This window comes from Photinus pyralis, unplaced genomic scaffold, assembly GCF_008802855.1.
Source record: "Photinus pyralis isolate 1611_PpyrPB1 unplaced genomic scaffold, Ppyr1.3 Ppyr1.4_LG10, whole genome shotgun sequence".
Classification (NCBI taxonomy): Eukaryota; Metazoa; Arthropoda; class Insecta; order Coleoptera; family Lampyridae; genus Photinus; species Photinus pyralis.
Window position 1 is genome coordinate 696,512 of NW_022170250.1, and position 15,720 is coordinate 712,231.

Consider the following 15,720-nt stretch of genomic DNA (forward strand, 5'->3'; position numbering starts at 1 on the left):
CAGTAACTGAACTTGCTATTCCTTCTTGTTTTGTACCATGTTAAGTTTGTTTAGATGAAATGGCTGCCAATGTCGCTCATTACACAGCGACCATAGAGACAGAACCGTCAATTTTTGAGGTTATCGCCCAACAGTCTCTGAACAGTCTTCTTCACCCAGCATTTCATAAGTTTACTAGAGTAAGATCGATTTACCTATAATATGGCATAAATTGGGGGTCAGTTTTTAGCACAAGTGAATGCAAATAGATTCTCTTGGCTGGTTCAATACAGCGATGAAGTCTTCCTAGTGTTAAATGGGCTTCTGCAATCCCATTACTTACGCACAACTGGTAAGCTTTTTGCATATAAAACTCATTAACCACTCACCTTAGGTGCTTCTTTTGCCGAGTACTTCTACGGACTGCAACGTGTCACTTCATCAAACCAGCCACTAACAGAAGCTCACTACAAACTCTCACTCATTTTCCTGGTCGTGCTACCATACCTTAAGATAAAGATAGATGAACAAATTCAGTTGTACAGGGTGGAGAATGCGGAAAGCTACTTGCACATTGGTTTGTGTAAACGGGCATCTATATTTGCACATTCTTTCTTTCATGTGTCATATGGTTTTTGGACTTTTGTACAATACCTCCGTTATCTATCGAACACCAGCTGCCATCAGACACCTCCGCTTCAGCTAATGCAACTGAAACTGGTGTACCTTGCAACACCCGAGTTTATGCCTTCCTTCTGGACTGCCTTATTTAGAGGACAATTGAGGTTTGTTCCAAATCAAAATATTCTATTTTTGAGTACAATCATGTCATTTGGGCTATTTCTTGCTGTATGAGACAAATTGTGTTTGGTCTAGTGGGTTCAATGCTCAAATATGGCTAAGAGGAGCCATGTTCAAATCCGGGTTCTGGCATAAAAATTGTGCAACTGTATAGTACTTAGGATTGGTTGATAAAACATCCTGGATTCAATCTCCACCCAATTAAAACAAAGGCAAAAGTGTCTAAGTCATTTTTAAGTAGGCTAAGTTTTAGCTTTTGCCAGGCTGTCTTCTCTCTAGCTAGAGCATCTCTGTGGGAAGATGGAATTTTATTTTTTCCAAAAATGTGAATACCTCAAAGACAATAGGAGCACAAAATGTGTATAATACAGCAAAATTGAGGTAGGAAGATTTTACAATGAGTATAGGCGTTAAGACATAACAAAAATTTGATTTTTCGATACTAACACACAAAATATCAGCTTTACAGATTTGCGTGCAGGTTTGTTGCAAAACCTTTTGGAAATCTCTGCCTTTTTTATGCAATTTTTGCAAGTATGGAACACAGAGAGAGCAAATTACAGCTTCACCAGCTTGCCAACGGTACCACCCCCACCTGTAAGCATCCATATGTTACTTACAGCAGCACATCTTAGTCATCTTTCAGCTGGATTCGAAAGCAGGTGCTTTTAAGGGAAGATGCCCCATTTGCTTACAGTCATATAAGATTCCAACTGTTCTGCCAGTTTCTGGGTAAATATTATTTATGCACTTATGACTAAGACTAATGATATGGGCCTACAGGTACGTGTTTTGCTTTCCATGCATTGTTCGCCATCTTCAGAGGGACACCCGGTGTCCTGTTACTCGCTGGCCTGCTAAATCATTGGATGTCATCAGACTTTATGATTCTGTTTAGTTCTAAGAAAATGTGTTTCACAGGAATTGAAGCCTGGTTCTGTTGCGTTTAATGGGTATTATTAGAACTAAATTCATTATAATTAAACAGTATTTTTAATACTAGAGACTTCATGCATTATTTCTACAGCATCTTGGATGAACCACCTCCCATCCAGGGCTACAGGCCTGTGTACAGAAAACTTTTTATTACTAATTGGCCACAGTCATTCTAATCTCTCTTTAAATGTTTTTTACTGTCTGCCTTACAACTTTCGTACAAATTACTCAAATCAAAAGCTGCCTCGACATTTTCTCTGGAAAATAAAAACTTGATCACTTTCCCCTTGCCATCAATCAAAGGTCTCCGATCCACCTCCTTCCCCTCCTTAAACACAATCATTGTCGGCAATTGCTTGCTCAAGCTACTATCATTAACCCGATATTTTACTCCCGCTTCAGGATACCTCCCAACGTCAATCTTTCCAAACTTTAAATTATCTAAGTAATAATCGCTGCTAAGTTTGGCAAAGATTGGTGCAAAAGTTACGCATGCTGGATTCCAGACGGTATAAAATGTAATGATCCAGGTGACCTGTTTGTTCCGTACGAGTTCATCCTCCAAACTGTTTTGACCATGAAAGTAGATGACTTTATCTGGTCCCGAATAAGCAGGTGCAGGTAGAAGAAGGCCCATTACTAAAACCCACAATGTGACTATGTCCACTGTATCATACACTTACATATAAATATTATAGCATAGATAATTCCCATTATAAAATCGGCATAAAACCATAGAATCAGATTGGCAACTTTGGTATATATAAAACTTGACGATAAATAATTAATCATCGTCACGCTACCGGTTTTGCGACTCCTTATCATTATCACTATTATTAGGAAGAATAAAATTTCAGTTTCTCGCTGCAAATTGATGACTGTGAGGTGGAGTTAGTGAGAGAGCGGAGCTTACCCCATCAAATTCGCATTCGTCAGCGTCGAATAGATAGTTACAAATGCCAGGCGTCTTCCGGCAAATTATGTAAGAGAAACTCAAAATTATGTTAAATATATAATACGGTTTGACAAGTTGCTTGAGATCCTCTTTTAAAGACATTTTTGAAGACCAATATAATATAACCTCAATTTTGATCTGAGTCTGAGGTGTCTGTGTCTAAGTAGCAGCAAATTTATAATAATAGTATATTAAGTAACAAGGGATTAAAAAGAGTTTTTGTTCCTGAAAGAATGGTTTAAAACCCGAGGCTTGTCGAGGGTTTTAAAATTCATGAGGGAGCAAAAACTAGTTTAATCCAGTGTCACTTATACTATTTTTCCAATACCGACCGATCTGAATCCATTTCAAAATTAATAGCATAGGTATGCTATAAAAACTATGAAAAAGACTACATACCTATATAGAAGATGGAGAATCGATGCTGGTAGTTAGTATTCCAGACACAAAAACTAAAAGTCAAGAGTTTTTACCATTGTTGAAGCGGAGAAGAACTCAATTATTTTGCATTATATAGGAAGAGCTGGATGTAGGTACAATAAGGCCCTTTATAAATTGTGCTTTTCATATTACCAATCACAGTGAAGGTCAAAGCTTCCATATGCCTTCTAGCCACGAACTTAAGTGCATGGTTCTAGCGCTACCTTCTTAAAGTGAATACAGTATAGGGTTAAATTTAAAGATGTGTACATAAAAAAATCGAATAAAGAACATTATAAAAATTTGTACAGGTAACATTAAAATCAATATATCGTCCAGTTTGCATTTAAAAGATTGTAATACAAGAAACGTTGACGGAAAATATAACCCAAGAGTTACTTACCAGTAAGTTGCAAAGTAAAATCTAAGGCAGGGTGGTATTTCTTAACTAAACCAGAATCATCATATGTTGAACTTGGCAGCTAGATAAAATAAGGTCAAGACTTCTACCTTGCAAATTAGCTACATTATTGTAATAGGTATTGATCAGCATTTAGGAAATGTAGGAAGTTTCGCATCAGCACTGTTGAATGACGGAACATTGAAGTCACCTGCAATTACAAAACTATCATGCAAATATACAAAGTTGCTTAAGACCTTCTATAAATAATTTCAAGTCATGCAGCAAAATATTTAATAAATATGACTTATTAATTAATTAAAAATATGATGTGATGACAGTATACGTACCCAGTCAATTGTCCACACCCATCGTCGTGATTCGTGACTCACTCGTCCAGACGGCGGCCTTGTAGAGCCTAGGAAGCAGATCCTTCCGGACAACCTCACAGCATGCAGCCTGCCATAACAATTCTAATTTTTACTATCAAGTTTTCATCTCTTTAACGCACTTTCAAGGCTTTATGGTCTTCCTGGTAACTGTTGGGTGTAACTATTAAGTATGTTAAAGGAAATGGATTATAGAGGGGTTCAAAACAAACTTTTTTTTTATATATATTATAAGCTGTAGCTCCAAAAAATTTTGTTCAGAAACTAATCCCCCAAAAGTACTAAAATTCACATCCCTCATTCTTTTTAGCGCATTTTTGATTCTAAAAATGGAGCTTAATTGTTTCACTAACAGTCGGCTGTTCAGACGCCTTTTATAAAGTTGATCCAGATCTCGGCAACGGAATATCGTAGAATTTTTGGGTTTTCGGCAATATATTCGTACTATCGTGTTATTCCTGCATCGCTTAGTCTGAAAGGTGAAGGCCATTCCTGAAATTTATATAATTTATGAATTTCCTTTAAGCCTGAAAGCTACCGATGCGCTGAAGTCTAGTGATTGCACATCAGAGACTTAGACTTGTTTAATTAATTTGGGATATTTGAAACAAACTACCTATATATTCCAAATTAATAGCAAGTTCTTTATTATTTTGAGACAATAATGGATGGGGTTTACGCATAAGCCAAGCGGATCGAAAAGGGGTTCCGGCCGCAAAAATTAACGCGTGTTGTTCAAAGCACGAAAAAAGATGTAAAGTAAACCTTTGAAAACGTAATGTGAGATGAACGAAGATCGAAAAGGAAAGACTGCAGCTTCTGCAAAACACATATTCAACGATCCAGTCTGAGACTGAATGGCGCGTCGGAGACCCTTCAATCTCTTCATTTACCTACTGGAAGAACAGGAAATAGACACTGTCATATTGCAAAACACTATCGCTCAGCCAATTGAGAAGGAAAAAAATGTACAATAAATTCAGTAGATGAAACTATCGTTTGATAATGCTGGTGCACAATGAAAAACTTAGCAACTCTACAAAATAGGCTTCAAAGTAGAATAACTGTGTACAAAGTCCGTTAATAACGCAAATGGGCAATGAATGGGTACAAAGTTTGAGTTCCGAAGAAGTAACTCTTTTGCTGGAAACTTTATCTAAAGGTATAAAATTGCAAAATGTAAGTTACAATCTGATGTTGAAAAAACACTTTGTGACGAAAATCAAATTTGCTCAAGCTTGTTTTTCAATTAAATTTAGCGCGCTATCTTCCAAGCGAGTCCAAATAATTGACCCACCGACTTTGAGACTGCAGTATTTAATTGTTTCATACCAATTTCACAGATCACCATAGGCAGGTGTAGGTGGTAAACACATGACAATCAATACCTCGTAATGTTCAGTCGCTCGTTGGGAATGCTAGAAAAAAAGTTGCGCCACAACATATAATATTTAAACAATCAAGATACACAAGTTGAGTAAATACCTGGAATTTGTAATTACAAAAGCGTATTTTTTTAAGCATCGTATCTCCGCAAACCTTTATATATAGGGGACTGTAACTATCCACGTTGATCTGTGCAGCGAAATGTGGGTAACGGTGCTCGCTCTTCTAGTTGCTAGCGTTGGTGAGTCAATGTGTAATGAGGTAGTCTTAATAATCAATTAAATCAATGCAAAAGGTGCCGAATCGGGGCATTGGAATGAAAAAGTCCTCGGAGGAGCTACAGCAAGCGATGGAAAGTTTCCATTTACTGCTTCCTTACAGGATGCCAACAATAAGCATTACTGCACTGCTGCAATTATCTCGAAGAAATGCATAATTTCGAACGCTGCATGCAGTATAACGTATGTTCGGAGTCTCTTAACGAATTTAATTTAATTTATTTTCTTTTTCGTTTAGCGCACAAGCGAACAACTTTCGTATAGTGGTCGGAGCAAGTAAGTTAAGCGCTGGTGGCACCGTATACCAAATTGGCTCGATTGTTAAGCCTGCAACTTATAACGAAACAAGTTTTCTTCATAATATAGCAGTTATAAAACCTACAAAAGACATCGTGTTTAACGATAAAATTAAACCAATTCGTTTAACAAACAAAATTACGCCGCCGAGAACATCGGTTACTTACACAGGTTGGGGTATGACGAAATACCCCGATACTACAATGTCCGATACCTTGCAGTACATAAGCTTGGTTATACAGGAAGGAAAGGATTGCGATAGCGGTACAGTTCCCGGTTATCCAAATGAACGTAAATTGTGCACTGCCACTGCTCCGGGTGTTGGGTTATGCAAGGGCGATCTTGGCGGGCCGTTGATCGAGGCAAACAGCCTTGTGGGTGTATCATCGACCCTTTACGAATGCGCCCAAGGTAATCCAGATACGTATGAAGACATATTCAGCTGGCGCGATTGGATTCGTTCACAGTGTGATATTCCGTTCTGTATATAATGTCTCATTAGGGTTGGGCATACTTACAATGATATAGTTAGATAATGAGTTACGTGTCTTAAACAAATACAAGTGTGCTGATCTTGAACGCTTTCTTAATTTATCCTATTTCCTTCTAAGAAATCGGGCCTATAACTTTCCACATACGTCCCTATAGATTTTAGAAATTCCCATGTTGGTGTAATTGCAAATTTTTTAGCATAATCATATTCTTTCGATTTAACCATTTGTTTGTGTGATTCTCGAATTGATTTAGTTTCTACACCTTTTCTCTATTTTGGAAATTTTAAATGTTTTAATAGTGAATAAAATAAATGTATTATTGTGTAAGTGAATCTGATACAAAACATGAACTATGTCAATCATAGCCATAAATTTTATTGGTCAATATAAGTAGTGGTTAATTTCTTCTGTAAGGATTGATATCAATGTTAATTTCTTTAAATTTTGAATGTCAGTAACAAGTGTTATCACTAATTAAAATCTGTATTATGTGTCCATGTACACGACTCATTTCGCAATATTCTGGTGTTCAATTTCGCCATAACAACGTTTCTTCCACAAGGGGACGCCATAAGCCCTATCCGTCGTTTACCTATTTACTAGTCCGACATATTACCACAGCATATCCTTCTTTATTGACAGATTGACATTGGTCACGTACGCATCCGTGATTCGTAAAATAATTCTTACATTTGCAGAGGCACTTTAATCAACACTTTTTAGTCACGTTTTCAAATTCAAGTAAGTACCTAAGTGAAATCTAATTATAATTAGTGTGGTTAATTCTTCCAATGACTGACTGTACTGACAATTTCCAAAACGCTACTCTTAATCTCACTTGAACATCGAAACACGTTTGCTAAGATCAATAAATTACGGAGATCGATGATCAACTCGTCGATAAATATTGTCTTAAAAAGCACAGACTGGTGGTATAAGTATTCAAGTATGCTATTCGCAAACTTTGAAAACGCCTTTGAAAGATGAATAAGGCTGCTCCCTGGGAAACTGCATGCGTCATCGTCGTTCTTGATACACATTCCATACCTTGCGGAGCCTGGAATCTGATTATAAGTGTGGTGATAATTGATTAAAGAAAGATTAATTACCTGCAGAAGTATTAGAGCAAGCAAAATCAAGAAAACTTCAATGTACAACAAAAATCTCATGTTTGATTATACAGATCCATTCGTTCTGCTCCCACATTTTTTATTTAAAGTTTGTAGCAATTGGCCTTCCCAAATCTCCTACGTAATGGAAGTTTTCCAGTGTGGTATAATGGGTTAAAGAGTGAATGATCTTATCTGCGATTGTGAATTAAGCAACAAAGCATTTCATGTTTCTGAGTGAATAATTAAATGTCCATTGAATAAATAAGAACTAATGTTCATACTACTACCCCCTTCAGTAATATTTTCGTCCTCGGCGTGCTCTTTCTTGAAACGTAGTTCATGGCGCATAAATTTGATTAGGCGACTTATTTATTTACAATTAATTAAAAATGAATTTGTAACAGTCCTTAAACGGATTGATTTATAACAGTTATATAATTATTATTTACCACTCACTTGTACACAATATTTATAACAAATAAATGTCTCACATACACTATCAGGAAATTGGCATATTCACATAACGATCAAGTACAGGGTAGTAAATAATAGTAATGGGATTAACCCGGCGCGGGACTGTTCCGGAAATGAGTTATAAAGCGTACAAAGAAACTATTGGAACATTTTGCTTTACAAGTCTTAGGCACTTGCCACAGTTTTACTTACTCTGGAAGCAATGTGCGTAGAAGGCTCTGAAACGTACTAAAAGACCCAGAGCTTTCTACAGTCAAGTAATTCTTAAAAAGTAGAGAGCTCTACAAAGACCTAAGGAGTCACTACATTGAACATAAGAAACCCAAAAAAACCTTAAGTGGTATCAACCGTCAACAAAATAAAAGCGGATTATAAACTAAAACTATACATTTTACAACAGGCTTCATAATTTTATTAAATTGTCAAACGTTGATTAACATATATTGGTTCGACATAAGAAGTATTATTTAAAAAAACATGATAGCTAATTATGATATAATTATGATAAAACTAATAAATATAATGTGAACATTTTATACAATAAATTAATTACAAAATTGTATATAAAACTTCGATTTATATACAATATAAAGGAAGATGTTTGCACTAATGCCATTTTAAACAAATATAAGCATTATAGTGTCCTATCTTGAAATCAACTAGCGCCTATAAGAAATATACAAAAGTCTGTTTGGTATTACATTACGTACTCATGCATGCTTAACTAGAAAAATACAAAAAATATAACTATGTGTATCTATAAATTATCGAAATAATGTTATCAATATTAACAAATTTCTAAATTTAACTGCACTTTACATTTAAACAATCACAATTACAATAACCATTATTACTTAAAAGAATCGAACTACGACAGCAAGCGCGGCTGCCTTTTGTCAAAGATATCAACTAAGATTTCAACTTCAGAATTAACAATGAATGTAAAACGCGTCATTAAAAATGCACCGATCGACTGCAATTTAAAAAATTTCACTAAACATTTGCAAGCAATCATAACTTATAACTAAAAGACTAATAATTAAAAAACTTAACTTCCATTCGATATCCATTTCTCCAATAGTTTCATTCTATCTAGCGATAAATTTCCGATTCGGTTGCAGTGTTGACTGAAAATATCGGAAGATATTTGTTCGATTGGTACGACAAGAAGAAGCTTTGGCACGAGGAGTGTCTCCGCCCAACCGATAACAAAGTGGAACCATTCAGTTCTTTCCTTCTCGGTTGTTTTATTTTCCGTGATTAAAGTCTCAACACGAATGAGAATTGCTGCCAAAGCGGACATTCCAAACTAAAAATGTTACTGTTACCGAGAGGTGGAGGTGTGATCGAAGCTGTTTTAGCTGAAGTTCTAACTTGGTTACATTTTGAAGTAACTGTAGCTATTTTGCGAACATTTTATGATAAACAGAAAACTGCATCACATTTCAACATCTGACAATCACTATTACATTCAATTAGTTAACTAATCGGATTATTTTATTAAAACAGATCTGATTTTGATATTTTTTGTAATTATCCCTCTCTTGCTCTGGGTCCTCACCAGGCTTGGACCCAATTACAGAGTGACCCTCCTAATGTAACAAATAGGAACTGTAGTAAAGAATATAATATGTATGTAATTACAGATTTTATTCTTTCTCATGTCATAATAATCGAATGAAAACTAATTAGATAATAAAAATTTGTTTGTACTACTATGCGTAAAACGTAAACTATTTCATAATTAACAAGCATTCCCGGTGAACCTCGTACCGCCTTTGGAATATCCACAGGCATAAAAGACAGACAAACATTCATTTTTCTTTATAAGTGTAGATAATAGCAGACCCGATGAATGTTGTATCGTCTATCGGCCTATCCCGGTCAGTCTAACATTTCAATATGTTGCCATTACAGTGTGCACATTTTGTTTCAGTTTCAGCATTTGGTAGCAAAATTACACTGTACACATTTTAAATATTTACGCTTACAACTTTCTGGTACCGGCACATAAAAAGCCTTCAGCAGGCTATGCACAGATGATTAATTTAGTCTGCAGGAGAAGCCAACTGGCTTCGTGGCACACTAATAGATGCAATTAATAGAAAATGAATAGTGGAGGTGCCGGGTATAGTAGATCGTTGTACAATCACAGTGTGCACATTTTAAATCCTTTGAGGAGAAATATTTTATAATACATATGTTGAAAATTGGTTGCAAAATTGCAATGTGTACACTTCTATGTAGCGCATTTTATTTTTTTAACGAGTTTGTAACTTGTGGTGATTATGTAAGTAATTAGCGTTTTTACTGTTTTGAGTTTGTCTGTTATATTGTCTGTCATATACTATTATTATTAATGTTAATGTAATTTTCCATTTCTTTTGACAAGTGTGAGTGTAACTCCCACCTTCTTAAGTAAATATTATTATTGTTTAAATCTGAAGTATTGCGTATTTTTAAGCGGCAAGCATTTATTGCTCATTATTACACACTATGTGATTTAAAGTTAATCAAAATCACCGATATTTTAATAGTTAATTTTTTTTTATGTATAAAGATTAACATTGATAAATGGAGATGGTCGATTATTGACGTTAACTGTAATTTAATTCTCCAATTATCACATAATCGATTATTAGCATTTGTTCTTTTCATGGCTAGGTACATTTATTTTTTTAGTGTCCCTCGTAATATGTAGATTAATCGATTATTGACTAGCGCTAATCTGCGTAGCCCTAAATAAGTACGACTTGAAACATGAAGTTAATAGCAAATTACTTAAAAAAATAACCAGTAAGTTTTTTGCTCAGCTCTAAGTGCGATTGACATACTTTGTTCGACGTTATGAAGTTTAGAGGCGGTTTGCCTTGACAGCTTATTGGCGTGCCTCGACTGGTCTCCGGGCTCAACACCTCAAGCAAGTTCGAAACTATATCCAAGATGATGCTCATATCACTAACTTGAATGAATCTGGAAAGAGATCTGTAAGCGCGATTGCGATGAGGTGAACCAGACCCACTGTTTAAAGTGCGGATACAGGCGAAGGAAGAGATTTTCTCCGGCTGTATCTTTACGACCGACCATCGGTATGCTTAGCAATACTTTCGTCCACAAATCGCAGAGTTGCATCGCAAAGTAGTCCACGTGTAGGCTGGGTAGAATTCGTAAGAGCAACATCTGAAAATACAATTCTGAAGAACCGGCCCGACTTGTTCGCGATCTCACCTTTCCCTTTCGAATACTAAGAAAGTTGGCGTATTTGTCTTCCTGGAATAATCCGTTGAGTACTTTCAAAAGATGGTCGTTACAATTCTCCATAAGCGGCGCGCTTTCTTGCTGTAAACATTTTAGGATTTCCTGCTTCTGTTCCGAGGTCGAGGCGACGTCTAGCTCGCGCAATCTCTGTTTTTGCCTAATCTCGCATAATTTTACCATATTACTTTTGTATAAAGGATTTTTTAAATCCTCCGCTTTTAGCAGATAACTGTAAAATACTTCTAATTCTAGGAGAAGTTGTTTTATTTTTTTAGTGTCTCGCGTCGTTAGGCTGGTATCGCTATCTTTATCGGGAGTTACGATGTCCATATCGATGATCTTTCGTGGGGCGGTAACTGAGCCGCACTGAAATAAATGTAATTTACGTTTAAAAATGGTTCCAGTCATCAGCGCCGTTCTCGTTCTAAATTAGCGTCCAACATTGCCATAAACTAACTACCGGCCCCACATTAAGATATTTTGCATCTTACACATGATGCCTGCCTTCACCAAACTGAAGTGCTTCAAGTGTACGTTTACGTTTCACAAGTAGCGTTATAAAGCGCTCCTGATTTTGCTTTCTTATGGGGTAGTGAGCAGTGTTAGTTGAGCGAGTGGTTCACCAGAGACTTTGGTAGTGCTCTTAAAGTGCTTCACCTGGTCAACGCACTCAATATTTTCAACAAGTTAAAAACGTGGTCACTCGCGACCGACGAAAGCGCATTTTCCCCGCACAGAATGAGTAATAACTCGGGAAGGAAATGACTAATCCCAAAAATCCTTTGTCATTCTGGTCTTTGAGCTGTACTACACCGTATAAGAAAGAAACCACAATGAAAAAGCTTAAATTGGAGCACTAGTAGTGGTACAGAAGGACAAAGTGCGGACAATAGCATTATGTGGGGGTCCATACGTAAGCCCCGCCCCTCCCCAACTCAATCAACCTTATCACATTAGGCCTCGGAAGCTGTAAAAAAAGGTAAGAAAGCCCTGTGTGTAGACCAAGATGCTCCAAAACGCCATGAAAAGTTTAAACTGTAGAGAATTCTTTTTCAATTTCACTTTCACTTTGATGATTCGTAGTCACCTTAATTTTGAAGTTGAGAAATTTCATTTGATTAATAATGTTAATCGGAGTAAAGGGCGACACTTTGAAAATGAAAAGGTTGGATTTAATGATGCAGGGGGTTAACAAGGAAAAGATAAATTTCAAACTTTAAAGTCCCATAACTATTTTTTTTCAAATGGCACTACCACTATTTTATTTCGCTATTCGATAGTCTTTTGTGTTCTCTTCAAACTCTGTAAGGGGCGACCTGTGGTTAAACCCTGTAGTTATAAGGGTTTTGAATATTTTTCACAAAAGTGGGCTGTGAAAATAAAAAGCAAGAGTGCCAAAAAGTAAACAAGTGAGTTTGTTGTTCTATGAACAAGTGTCACAAGTGTTAAATATTTGGTACAAGTTACAGAAAACAAGGTCTGATTACGTCGAGATTACATCCGTTAGGTACGCTCTTAAACAACTTGAATTTTGACACCGATCCCATATTTTTGCTCCAACCAGTTAATCGATCTTAATGAGATTATCACCTACATTACGCCATCAAACCACCTACCTGTAACTTTCCCAGAGAGTTTTCAAACTGCAATGGTGTGTACACTTTAGGTGTAAGAGTGTTCTGATTATCCTGCCTTTCATTATTGCGCCTATTATGCCACTGATTGCGATCCATAGGGGGTTGATTCTCCTTACTGTTCTTTGACTTGCGTTCCTTGTATATCTATGGCAACAAGAATGTTACACGCATATTTACAAGAGGTAGAAATCCTACCGTGTAATAATAGTCGTCAAAGTACGGGGTTCCCGTATTTAGCTGCACCAACTGAATATTAATTAACCACTGTTTCTCTCTACTACTCATGAGTCCGGCATACTCGTCGCGTGGTGTGTAGTAGTCGTTTCTATGTCGTGTGTTGTCGTCGATTTTATTCCTATGTTGGTGGTTATTGTGGTGGTTCAGTCGATTGTTATGGTGCATGTTATGCATGTTGCCGATTCGGGGGGGCGCAGGAAAGTTAAACGGGTGATTAACCTGAAAGCCTTGTGTCATTAATCGCAAAAGTCCGAGACTTGCGAACCCACTGGAAACGGTTGATGAGGTGGATAAATTAAGCCGGGCGGCGGCGTTGGACCGCCGTGCATGAAATGAGGTGGTGGGAGAAACCTTCCTAAGCCAGGGGGAGCATTTGGATGATGCATGTGTGGAACAGGCGGACGTGGCGGCATTCCCATTGGATATAATCCAGGAGGTAAGCGACCAGGATGCTGAAATTACAATTCAGTCAAAAAATCGCAATAATAAAAAATAATCATAATCAATAAGGCTTCTCTGTGTGGATGCGTGTTCGTGCGTTTCAGTCGCACCACGCCGCACAATTACAGATGACGTGTTATCGGACGTTGGCACATGATCAGACTGTTCGTACGAACACGCATCTACTATTTGCCACGACATGGCGGATGGCCTCAATTGTCGCCACCGTGTTGTATAGTTAGTATTTAGGTTCACTTAAAAACGCCCTCTATTGACCAGCAGAATAAACATGTACCTTTCAAAAATGTATAGAAACCCATACACAGACATGCAAGTGTTAAACTTGCCTGTGCAGGTCTAGACGCACGGGCAAATGCAAATGACAGTGGGAAAAAAGACACAAACCATCTAAGGTTGATTATTTGGGAGCCACGCCCCTAAAAGCATTTCTTTGTTATTTTTTTCTCAGGAAACATAATAGGTGTGATTGCCTAAATTTTAAAATATGCCCTTATTATCTTGTAAAAAATTTTCAAAATGCCTACCCCAAGAATGTGCAGTCTATTGATTACCAACATTTGATTGAATAAGGGCCTTCGCATGCTAGATCACCACGGTGGTGCCTCCATGTTGGTTGCTTATGTTTAAGAGGCCATCAGACCTCGCAGTTTAATCATGAACATTGAAGAAGCAGGTGTGCAGCGTACATATTTCTGCATTCACGGGAATGTCGTAAAAATCGCAATTACTGGATACATCCTTTTTTGTGTGACAGATGCGCAAGAGGGTTCTTTTTTACTCATTATGTAGATCTTCTTCTTTTTGAGCTAAAGACGACACTAGATGTCACTGAATTTTTTACTAATTACAGTGGACTAACTTTGATGGAGAGCATGAACAATTAATTACATTTCTGTGGGGGATTTCTTGTATACACTGGCAGCACTGCCGGGAGCTCTAGTATGTACAGTTTTGGAACAGAGCACATTCCCGTGGTGGCGCCATCAGTCTGGTGGCTTTGAAGAAGCGTGGCTAGTCAGGCCACAAACGCTCAGTGTGCTGTGCTTCATTCGAATCAATGCTATACAACGTAGCCACCACGAAGGCGCCAATGTGGGGCCCAATGTGCAAAAACCCTAAGGGAGCAATTTCAAAGGAAATTCTGGTTTAAATAAAGAATTCAAGGTCAATTTCAATAGCACATATTTTAAGGGCACATTGATATTAATGATAATAAAAAATGTTTATTTAACTTTTAAAGAGAGCTTTACCTGAACAACTGGAGGATGCGGTTTTGGTTGCACATGATGAAACTGTGGAATGAGACTCGGTGAGGCTGAATGCCCTTCGTGCCTTGCACGATTCTGCAACAATCCACGCTCTAACTCCTCCACCGTACAGATTTTTTTCTGAATATGGTTTCCGACTGTAAGATTAGGGGCCTCCAATTTGGCACTTTTACCAAACAAATTGAAGGTGTCATTACCCCGTTCACCAATCCCACTAATTTTATCACCCTAAAAACCTAGATTAGTAGCATACCGACATAGGTAAACCTACCGATCCCTTATGCGAATTTGGCAAAAAACTACTACCAAAAATATCACCATTTTGAGTTGCGTTGTACGACCACACCGAATCCTTAGAACTAGGAAAAACATAACTCGAATGCTCTAAACTTAACTTATCGATCGATATATCTAAAAGGTGGAGATATAACCTCATTTTTTCATGTTTACAATTTACCTAAGCTATCGGACTGTTTAGAATTTTCGGCGAGCTCGGCAAACTGCTCGTGCTGCTGCTCCCAATCGTCGAGACACGCCGAATCCTCCAAGGTACCAAACGTTTCATCGTTAAGAGCGTCGTACTCCTCCTCTTCAATCTCCAAACAATCCGCTTCATCGGGCGAAAGTTGATTATCCTCACTCTAAAAAAAAGTGATTAGTACTCGAAATTTGGGAAAACCGAATTGAAACGCAGTTAATTTATCATTATCACAAAAATAGAAATTCGAGTGCAAAGTGAGAAATTGTCCATTTTAAATGCTTACGTCTGTGCCAAAGCGAAAAGAAGTATCAGCCATTTGATTTTTGCGATACTTTTAACATTCTGCTTAAAAAATAATATCGGAAACGTACAAAGTTTCTAAATTTTTGTAGTTCAAGTGCAAATGACAGCAAATTATCAGCTAATTTTAAATAAAGAACTGTTCGGCGAAAAAGT

The 15,720-nt window shown here is 37.2% G+C and overlaps 4 protein-coding genes across 4 annotated transcripts; 2 read left to right on the forward strand and 2 right to left on the reverse strand.

Moving 5' to 3' along the window:
* The first annotated feature begins 30 nt into the window (after window positions 1-30).
* Window positions 31-1,784, forward strand: LOC116160922 (peroxisome assembly protein 12). The gene is made up of 6 exons (XM_031474070.1): window positions 31-179; window positions 223-331; window positions 374-764; window positions 1,242-1,377; window positions 1,427-1,512; window positions 1,564-1,784. Exons 1-6 carry the CDS (start codon window positions 60-62, stop codon window positions 1,676-1,678), a joined length of 957 nt encoding a protein of 318 aa, XP_031329930.1. The 5' UTR covers window positions 31-59; the 3' UTR covers window positions 1,679-1,784.
* Window positions 1,683-4,076, reverse strand: LOC116160924 (thioredoxin-related transmembrane protein 2 homolog). Its single transcript, XM_031474072.1, has 5 exons — window positions 3,842-4,076; window positions 3,071-3,702; window positions 2,630-3,007; window positions 2,400-2,580; window positions 1,683-2,355 (listed from the first exon to the last, which is right to left on the reverse strand). Exons 3-5 carry the CDS (start codon window positions 2,771-2,773, stop codon window positions 1,889-1,891), a joined length of 792 nt encoding a protein of 263 aa, XP_031329932.1. The 5' UTR covers window positions 2,774-3,007; window positions 3,071-3,702; window positions 3,842-4,076; the 3' UTR covers window positions 1,683-1,888.
* A 1,220-nt stretch (window positions 4,077-5,296) lies between these two features.
* Window positions 5,297-6,420, forward strand: LOC116160925 (chymotrypsin-1-like). Its single transcript, XM_031474074.1, has 3 exons — window positions 5,297-5,507; window positions 5,562-5,727; window positions 5,783-6,420. The coding sequence occupies exons 1-3, from the start codon at window positions 5,468-5,470 to the stop codon at window positions 6,330-6,332; spliced, it is 756 nt and encodes a 251-aa protein (XP_031329934.1). The 5' UTR covers window positions 5,297-5,467; the 3' UTR covers window positions 6,333-6,420.
* A 1,888-nt stretch (window positions 6,421-8,308) lies between these two features.
* Window positions 8,309-15,709, reverse strand: LOC116160918 (protein PAT1 homolog 1). The gene is made up of 11 exons (XM_031474063.1): window positions 15,548-15,709; window positions 15,241-15,424; window positions 15,055-15,194; window positions 14,766-15,011; window positions 13,323-13,505; window positions 13,012-13,272; window positions 12,796-12,960; window positions 11,150-11,545; window positions 10,944-11,101; window positions 10,756-10,894; window positions 8,309-9,230 (listed from the first exon to the last, which is right to left on the reverse strand). The coding sequence occupies exons 1-11, from the start codon at window positions 15,578-15,580 to the stop codon at window positions 8,970-8,972; spliced, it is 2,166 nt and encodes a 721-aa protein (XP_031329923.1). The 5' UTR covers window positions 15,581-15,709; the 3' UTR covers window positions 8,309-8,969.
* Window positions 15,710-15,720: the final 11 nt, after the last annotated feature.

What these genes read in the sequence shown, in the direction of transcription:
- LOC116160922 (XM_031474070.1), top strand. Translation starts at nt 60, where the DNA reads ATGGCTGCCAATGTCGCTCATTACACAGCGACCATAGAGACAGAACCG. An exon ending in CCATTACTTACGCACAACTG is followed by an intron (nt 332 to 373) that starts GTAAGCTTTTTG and finishes CACTCACCTTAG; the next exon opens with GTGCTTCTTTTGCCGAGTAC. An exon ending in CAACGGTACCACCCCCACCT is followed by an intron (nt 1,378 to 1,426) that starts GTAAGCATCCAT and finishes GTCATCTTTCAG; the next exon opens with CTGGATTCGAAAGCAGGTGC.
- LOC116160925 (XM_031474074.1), top strand. Translation starts at nt 5,468, where the DNA reads ATGTGGGTAACGGTGCTCGCTCTTCTAGTTGCTAGCGTTG. An exon ending in TCTTCTAGTTGCTAGCGTTG is followed by an intron (nt 5,508 to 5,561) that starts GTGAGTCAATGT and finishes TCAATGCAAAAG; the next exon opens with GTGCCGAATCGGGGCATTGG. An exon ending in AACGCTGCATGCAGTATAAC is followed by an intron (nt 5,728 to 5,782) that starts GTATGTTCGGAG and finishes TTTTTCGTTTAG; the next exon opens with CGCACAAGCGAACAACTTTC.
- LOC116160918 (XM_031474063.1), bottom strand. Translation starts at nt 15,580, where the DNA reads ATGGCTGATACTTCTTTTCGCTTTGGCACAGAC. An exon ending in ACTCTCTGGGAAAGTTACAG is followed by an intron (nt 11,546 to 12,795) that starts GTAGGTGGTTTG and finishes CATTTATTTCAG; the next exon opens with TGCGGCTCAGTTACCGCCCC. An exon ending in CTGTATCCGCACTTTAAACA is followed by an intron (nt 10,895 to 10,943) that starts GTGGGTCTGGTT and finishes ATCTCTTTCCAG; the next exon opens with ATTCATTCAAGTTAGTGATA.
- LOC116160924 (XM_031474072.1), bottom strand. Translation starts at nt 2,773, where the DNA reads ATGTCTTTAAAAGAGGATCTCAAGCAACTTGTCAAACCGTATTATATA. An exon ending in ACGAATGCGAATTTGATGGG is followed by an intron (nt 2,581 to 2,629) that starts GTAAGCTCCGCT and finishes ATCAATTTGCAG; the next exon opens with CGAGAAACTGAAATTTTATT. An exon ending in CTATGCTATAATATTTATAT is followed by an intron (nt 2,356 to 2,399) that starts GTAAGTGTATGA and finishes TGTGGGTTTTAG; the next exon opens with TAATGGGCCTTCTTCTACCT.